Source organism: Panthera tigris, chromosome C1 (assembly GCF_018350195.1).
Source record: "Panthera tigris isolate Pti1 chromosome C1, P.tigris_Pti1_mat1.1, whole genome shotgun sequence".
In the NCBI taxonomy this organism is placed as follows: Eukaryota; Metazoa; Chordata; class Mammalia; order Carnivora; family Felidae; genus Panthera; species Panthera tigris.
In genome coordinates, this window is record NC_056667.1 from 61,827,327 (window position 1) to 61,836,390 (window position 9,064).

General features: G+C 39.9%; 1 protein-coding gene across 1 annotated transcript in view; it reads right to left on the bottom strand.

Annotated features, from left to right (window-relative positions):
- The window catches only part of ERICH3 (glutamate rich 3), a 104,780-nt gene extending 96,026 nt beyond the window's left edge, over positions 1-8,754 (bottom strand). Inside the window, 1 exon segment of the mRNA XM_042993855.1 lies at positions 7,857-8,754. Within this exon segment, the coding sequence (XP_042849789.1) occupies positions 7,857-7,960 (104 nt within the window). The 5' untranslated portion in view covers positions 7,961-8,754.
- Positions 8,755-9,064: the final 310 nt, after the last annotated feature.

A 9,064-nucleotide genomic window follows, 5' to 3' on the forward strand; every position in this document is an offset into this window, starting at 1 on the left:
AGCACTTCAACATATGAATTTGGGTGGGGTACAATTCAGCCCATAACATAAGCACAGCCCAAAAGATGACCAACTGAAGTATGTAACATTGACTTAGATAGAAACAAGGAATGTATATCCCAAGTACAAAGAAACCTACACTTTGATTCTGAATTATCTGTGCTGGCAAACAGAAAAGGGTCATTGATGATCCATCTGAAAGGGGAACAGATACCTTCTGGATCCCACCACATCCATGTGGGTAGTTTGGATGGATGTGGAGAAGATAATGAAGCTCTCCAAAGAGAACCCCCAGAGCACTGGGCAGAAGAAGAAATTATACCTCACAATGGCTTTCCCATAAGCCAAAAAAGAGTTAACCATATAAAAGAGACCAGGAGACAAGAAGAGTGGGGGTCAAAGGGGACTCTCAAGAGAATGAAAAGTTATTAAGGAATCCTGACCCATACATCTGCACTTTGAAATGTTCTTCACTTTTAAAGTATATGTCTTGTGGTTCACTATAAAAGCAATGCTTTGACAACAATTCTCAAAAAACTTTTAGTCCTAATATTGACAGAATCTCAGTAAAGCGTGATTTTTCAAGCTGCATCTACTGAACTTATAACATCTTTTTCTCTTTCCCCTGGAAAGACATTAATCCAGAAAGGCAAGCTCTCAGGTGACTTACTTTAATCCAAATATATTTTCTGATATAACAATCTGCAGCAATGATGTTGTCAATGAAGGATGTGTTTCTAATTGGAAGTCTTGGAAGGAGAGAGTTATTTAGAGCTTCTAGCTAAGAAAAAAAAACAAAAACAAAAACAAAAACAAAAACAAATGGCTTCTGATCAGTTAGAAACCAGAGGTATAATGGAATCCTATTTAACATTTGGGTTTACTTTTTTTAGTCAGCACACAATGCAAATATATTATACGGTCTCAAATATCATTAAAAATCACGAGCTTAATCCATAAAGTACAATACTCATGGTTTTGTGTATACCACACTATCCAGTAATTCTTTGTATGCCTTAGTTTCAGAGCCATGGAGTTAGGCCAAAGCAAGGAACTAAAGAGAAATAAAATGCAGTGTCTATACCCTCAAATAATTTGCCTTTGTGGGCACTACCTAAGATTTATTCAATGAAGTCAGGACCAGTAGCTGAATATTCAAACAAAACATTAAGTTAATGAGGTAACTATATATAAATGTATTTACCTTAAATGTTTATTTTAACTCAAGGCATAAATGTATGTCAGCTTACTATATTTACTTTGTTTGTAGTGCCAAGGGTTTACTTTGACTGTGACTCAACTTATTATCATCTTTCCTTATCCTTTTTAAAAATATAAATCATATTTGTAACACATCATTTGGGATTTCAAGTTTAGGGAAAGGTGATAGAGATACTTGCAAACCAATATGAATGTTGAATCCTAGATATTTTTTCTTTTTTACAAATTTTACCCCCCATCTAATTTAACAGTTTATTTTAAACTGATGGACATATATGGAATTATTCCAAAGCCTACACTACTTTCAACTATTTGTGTGGGGAACTAAGTTATTGGTGGGAAAGATCCAGTAATTCAATCTGCATACTACTTCTCTTGATCTGTACCAAAATTATTAATTAAAGCTTAAACAATTATTTCAGTACTATCTTCCAGAATCTGGAGTTTTCATTGAACATGGTATTGGGAAACTTAAAGTCTTGAAAATACATCAATACCCCAGGCCCAGATTATTTCAGGCTGATTTTAGTTTTGAAAATTGGGTCACAGAAGTTTTGTTTTCTCCTCTTCCTGAAAAACTTTTTGTAGTTATTAGCAATCAAAGTAAGTTGGGGAAGTCTCCACTTTTCCCAGTTAGAAATACGTTTCTTCAGCAGAGACTGGGAGAAAGGAAACAGGATGCCACAGTGACTGCCCCTGACGGTACACTGTTCTCTACACCAGAAGTGTAGATACTGGGATACTCACATCCCTTAGAGACCTAAAGACTTTCCTAAGGGAATCTAGGCAAGGACCGTTTTAAGGGAATTAATTTCTAGATGCTCTAGCTTCCTCTGCTCTCCTAAAACTGATCTGACTGAAAATGCAACTCCAAGTCATATTGATCTCCCAGCCTCTTCCCTTTTATAATCATCTTTCCATTTTTACAAAAGGAAGGCACACCTCTCACCATTTGGTGTCTTATTAGGGTGCACTGAACTTGGGAGAACATCTGAAAAATAAATGGACCATTTGAAGTATTGTATAGATGTTAATACAATTCGCTTTCATGATCAGGCAACAAATATGATTGCAAGTAATTCCAATCCTTTGCTTTCAGCACAGTTGAAGAATCACATCTGAAAGATCATGGAAAACATTTTTTGGTGATAGATCATTATGTGATTTGGGCATATAACCCTGAAGGAATTCAAAGAATTGAGTGATGTTGAATAAACAAATATCTTTCCAACCCCATCTACGTATGTGAACAGATTTGTTAAGCAAAGAGCTGAGAGAAGACATCCCACGCATAACAAAAAGGGCAGACTCTAGAACAAAGGATCAGAGAGGAAGTGAAGACAAATGATCATATTCAATTCACCTCGTTTAACCAGAAACAATTTATTCCTGAAGTTAAATTGTTAATATGTAATAGGAGAGTGAGTAGAAACTACCCCATTTGAATTCAAATAATTAATGATCTCAAGTCTGAAATTTTGTGTCACAGAGATAATTTTGGTGGTGGGAGTGAGTGGGGAGCAACAGACTAGAATGTTACCTCAGCCGTCGAAAGTACGACACTTTACTAAGAAGGCAGAGACACCACAATAAATCTAGTTAACATTCATTAGCATACATAGTTACAAATTTTGTGTGTGCGCATGATAAGAACTTTTAAGATCTACTCTTTTAGCAACTTTCAAGTTAAAAAAACAGTATTATTAGCTATAATCACCATGATGTACATTATATTGCCGTGATTTATTTATTTATCAGTTGGAAGTTTGTACCTTTTGACCACCTTCACTCACTTCACCACCACCTTCCCGCCACTCCCTGTCTCTGGCAATCACCAATCTGTTCTGGTCTCTGTATCTATTAGTTCATTCGTTGCTGCTGCTGCTGCTGTTATTGTTTTAGATCCCACATGTAAGTGACATCCCACAGTATTTGTGGTGATCATTTTGCAATATGTACAAATATCAAATTATTATATTGCACACCTGAACTAATATAATGCTATTTGTTAATTATATCTCAGTCTTTAGAAATACCATGTTGGATCAAACAACCAAAAAGGCAGGGACAAAGTACAACAGGCACTCCAATTGTAAATGAATGGTGGGTTATACTTTCTTGCCATTTTTGGATATATACATATACATATCCACTCTCTAAAAATTGACAATTTTACTCACAGCAGTTTTTATTCTGCCTTTCATGAAGAAGGACTAAGTTATCCGGGAGTACTAGGGATGTGTTCATTCTTTCTATACCACTCTTAGGTACACAGACAGTCCCCAACTTACAATGGTTTGGCTTACGATTTTTTGACTTTACAAAAGCAATATGCATCCAAAAGAAACCATTTTGCATTCTGAATTCAGATCCTTCCCCAGGCTAGCAATACGTGGTAGGATACCCTCTGGTGATGCTGGGCAGCCCCAGCTCCCAGTCAGCCATACGGTCACAAGGCTTAACAACTGATATACTTACAACCCACACAACCATTCTGCTTTTCACTTTCAGTATAGCATTCAGTATAGATTCAGTATAGCATTCAGTATAGATTACATGAGCTATGGAGAACTTTATCATACGACAGGCCTTGGGTAAGATGATTTTGCCCAACTGTGGGCTAATATAAGTGTTCTGAGCACATTTAAGGTAGGCGAGGCTAAGCTATGATGTCCAGGTTAGGTCCATTAAGTGCATTTTTTTATTTACATTACAGTGGGTTTATTGGATCATAACCCCACCATGAGTTGAGGTAGATCTATACTCTGTCACTACAGAAACACTTGTTTACATTTAAAAAGATACATTAATAAGTCTAAACAAAAAAAAAAGTGTGTCTAAACCTTGGAACAATTTTTCCAAACATACCTCTTTTGCATTTTTATCTTGTCATAAACCATAATGTTCCCCATTCTTCCAATTCCTCAAAGCAAATTTACAGACGAGTGTGACTATCACTACTTAGAGCCAAGCTTATCTTTCACACAGGGAGTCAACTTCACATGGATTCAGTGACGATCCTTTGAAGGAGTTAGAAGAGCCGTATCATTTTATCCTCATGCATGACCGAGGGGTATAAAATCCCCATTCCACCTCCGGGACTAGTGCCCAACCCACAAATACACACACACACACACACACACACACACACACACACATAGTAACCCAGGGTGAGATTTAGCAAACCAGAGGGACTATCGGTTGAAATTTTCCACACTGAAACAATTCCATTAGAGATGGCAGTGCCGGAAGCAGTATTTTATAGTTGACTTCCCCCAAATTACAATGCAGCTCAAATTCAAAGTCTCTATTATAATCTTTGGCAGAAGTTTTTAAGACCATTTTTATTTACTCCAAACTCTATCTGAACTAAGTCAGCACAGACCTTTAGCAATTTTTTCATCAAGAGTTTCATGCTGTAATTAAGTGAGCAGTGGAACTCAAAAGGAAGCACCAAGAGAAAGCATCAGGGCGTCTCTTATTGATTGGTGGAATTTTAGGGATTTAAAATTTCTGTTTTATTGTACAACTGCACTTCATTACCATTTATCCTTAAAATGTAATAAGCACAAACTGCTTCAGCAATGATGGAAAAGCTTTCTCAGCTTTAATGAAACCTTTTATTTGCTACTGAAACTTTTATTATTTCCAAATGGTGTCACAGGCAAGAAAAATGATCACTACTTATATTGAGGAAAAACTTGAGTAATTTGAATAATTTTGTTCTTGGATGAATTCTAAGGCATTTAGATTTGTTACACTTATGTTTATTGCTTTCATTTACTTTTGATGAACTAAAAACAAAAAATATACACATACACACACTATTACAAAAGAATTTTCTAATTGTATATCAAAATACTACATAGTTATGTACAGCAATCACTTGTCAGATGTTGGTCTGATGTATCTAGGGCTCCAACGCATCTCAGCTATTGGCTATGAGAGGCAATGGAGTGTAATTGTTCAGTGCACGTGCTCTGAGGCTGGACTGCCTGGCTTTGCATTCCAGCCCTGACATCTCCCCACCCCACCTCTGAGACCTTCAAAACTTTTCAGTCCTCCCCAGCACCTGGATGGCTTAGTCGGTTGAGCACCTGACTTCAGCTCAGGTCATGATCTCATGCTTTCTGAGCTCAAGCCCAGCATCAGGCTCTGTGCAGACAGCTCAGAGCCTGGAGTCTGCCTCTGATCTCTCTGACCCTCCTCTGCTCACCCTCTCTCTGACTCTCTCTCTAAGCTAAGTAAACATTAAAAAATTAAAGAAAAAAAACAAAAATGAAAAGCTTTTCGGTCCTCAGTTTCCTTCCCTGTGAAAATGAGGGTGAGGTATTTCATGTAAAACATTTTAAAAAATGTTTTTAAAAATTTTTTAAAAATTTAAAAAGCCTGGCACATTGTAAACACTTAACATGTGTTCAGCTCTAATACCATTTTCATATGTGAATATGTCTACCTTTAGACTGGATGCAGTGTCAGAATATGCCATTCATTCAACATTTATTCAGCTTTACTTTATGCAGAACATTGTCCTAGGTAAAGGGGGCACAAAGATTACTGAGACATTCCGCCTGCTCTCCGGGGGCTTACAATTTTAGTGCAAAATCATTGTCGCCATCTTAATATCTTTCTTGAAGAGTATCATGAAGCATACTCTTTCCCTAGATCATAAATTTTCCTTTTGTCCATGGGCTTGGAACTAATGGAGCTTCAGAAAAATTTCACTTCAGTTTCTGAAATCTTAATCATGCACAATTTAATAACCAGCTACAGGTTTTTCCACATTTTAAAATGGATGATTAAATGGTCTAATAAGATTCTAACTTAGCCTAAAACTTGAAAAACATAGGAAGACAACCATGACTGACACATTCATTTTCCTGAATGTGGACATACTGCAAACAGCAGCTGCAGAAAAATAGTGCCATTTACATCCCACATGACCCACGGCTAACTAAAATTGCACAGGAGTTCAGCATCAAAGCGTTAAAGTACCTAAACCAAATTCAATTTGAGATAAAATGAGAAGCTTGTTTAGTCATAGCTACATCACTTTCCAAAAAAAAAAAAAAAAAAAGTTTTTAAATTGACTTCCAACATGGCACCTTGTATACCTTGAGTTTTTCAAACGTTTTGTTTATGTCATCACACTCAGAGAATTCATTAAAAAATAAAATCTTTAAGTTCAGCTATGAATCCGAAACACAACTAATGTGGTATTTCAGACGTCACAAACTCCAAATGATCTTAAATATGTTGTCCTTTGCTAATTTGCTGCTCTTGAAAATGTGCAATAAATTCAATTAAAAAGGAAAGCATTTTCAAATTAGTTGCAAGATCAACTAGGATATTATCTGCTTACTAGATGTATCATAATAAAAAACCATCTAATACGCATTACATTGTTTAATTCGGGAGGAAATTGGATATTCTCCTTTCCAACAAAAGGACTTTTTTTTAACAACAGCCAATAATGACTGTGTTAACTTTCTAGAATAGATTGAATAATTGCCAGATATATCTTCAGAGGAGTCACCCTGCCCAAAGCAACAGGAGATCCTGTGTAAACACACAAGGACACAATTCCTTCCTTCTCTCCTTCCTCTCCAGTATCATACCACCTTCCCTGTCAAAACACTTTTTAAGGATCCCTACGATCCTGAAATAAGGGGCATCCCTCACAATAAAACCTCCCTCGACATTAAATCAACTCACACCTCGTTTCTATGCAAGACGCCACAGTGAAAATTTATCTCAGTTCCAAATCTCCAAACGAACGCATATTTTGGTGACCTCTTCTTTTACATTCAAACACACATGTCCCACACTACAGGATCCTTTTGATCCCAGCTAACGTCCCTGCTTAATGTATGCGTTTTTCACATCCATTTTTTAATCCTTCCAGAGTGAAAATTTCAAACAGACAACGTCAGTGAAAGAAGCGAGGAAAGGGAGGGAGGCGATACGAAGCCTGGGATTTCTGCCATCCTCAACGCAACCCAGAATTCGTATTATTTGTTTCTTCTTCCCCAGCCTTCCCTCTCGCTTCCCCTCTCGCCCCTGTCTCCTCAGCAGGAGGGAGGAGGAGGAGGGGCCGCTGGCTGAAGCCGCCACCTGCCGCGGGGTGGAAAAGCTCCAGTTGTCACTTACCCAGCGGGTTGAGAATGGCTCATTTTTGCAGGATCCCTTTTGGACCCCGCGGCAGGTGCGGAGGTAGGGTGCGCGGCCCCCGGTGCGCGCTGGCGCAGCAACACTCGCGCTCGCGGGGTGGCTCCGCACTGCGGTCGCCGGTGCGCGGGGCACCTGAGCTGGGCCGCCACCGCCCCCGAACTACCCCGTAGCCTCCGGGGGCCCCCACCCGCTGGCGGTATCCACAGCCTTGCGGTTGCTAAGGGAGGAGGGAAGGCAAACGCAGAGGTTCTGGAGAGGCCCGAGCACTGCTGGAACGGAGCCTGGGGAAGCTGGAAATGAAGCTCGGTCTTCCAGCCCCGGTTTGCGGGCCCTAATGTGGGAGGAGACCCAGGCCCCTGCTCTGTTGCTCTGGGCGCGCTTTCCCCAAGCATCTGTAATTTGAAAATACAACACACACACACACACACACACACACACACACACACACACACACACACACACACCTGTTTAGGTGCCTGTGCTTCCTGCTAGGCCCTGGGGAAGGAAGGGCTGGGTGTTGGCTGAAGCTAAGGTAATAAAAGTCCAGAGCTGCTCCACTGTGATGCATTCCAGTTGTAAAACACCCTAGCTTCTAAGTTCAAGGGAAGGAGAGGTCCTTTCAATCTGTTTAACGTTTTGATTTTCACTCTGATATCCAACGCATGGTAGTTGGTTCATTTCCTCTTTGGAAAATCTCCATCTTTGCTCCTACTGAGGTCCCAGCTCCCAGCAGGCAGTGCTGTTGGTTCTGAAGTTGAGAAGGTGGGAACGACCTAGCTTCTCAGTGAAGCATGCGAGAATCGTACTTGTGTTTGAATCCAGCACATAGAAGGCAGAGCTTAGATGAAGAAGCCTGGATTTATACGAGAGGGACTTGATGTGGAGGAAGCTTAAGGCACTGGACTTAGATGATCTATCCCTAGTCCTGTGTTGCTTTGTCAAATTCTTTGTTGCCTGACTTGCTCTCTGGCCTCAGGTTCCTCCTGTGTAAGTGACAGGTTGAACACATCTGTGGTGACTGAGCTCTCCAAGGATCTCTGTTCTAGCTCAGCCACACTTATAGGAAGGATGGGTGTCAGCTCACTAAATGGCATTTTGCTTTCCCACACATCATAAAGGCCCACGGACAATGTCAGAGTCCACTCTCCTTTGCATATTCAAGGTCCTTCATCACCCAGCTTTCACATCCTTTATCAGCCTCACTGTGACCACTTTGTCCACCTCTGCTACCCTGAACTCTAGCAAAACCAAATCTTGCCCTATCCCATGAATGGAAACATGCTTCTTCCCTTGACTGCTTGACAAACTTCTAATCTTTCTTTTCTTTCTTTCTTTTCTTTTCTTTTTCTTTCTTTCTTTCTTTCTTTCTTTCTTTCTTTCTTTCTTTCTTTCTTTCTTTCTCTTTTTCGAGGGACGGAAAGAGCAGGGGAGAGGGGCAGAGGAAGAGAGAGTGAGAATCTTAAGTAGGCTCCGTGCTCAGTCCAACGTGGGGCCTGATCCCATGACCCTGGGATCAAAACCAAGAGTTGGACACTCAACTGACTGAGCCACCTAGATGTCCCTCTATTCATCTTTCAATACTTAGTTTGCACACTGCCTTCTTTGATGTCCCAGGTGTGGTGATGACTCCCATTTCTGGGGCCCCACTCTGCCTGGACATACTTCTGTGTTA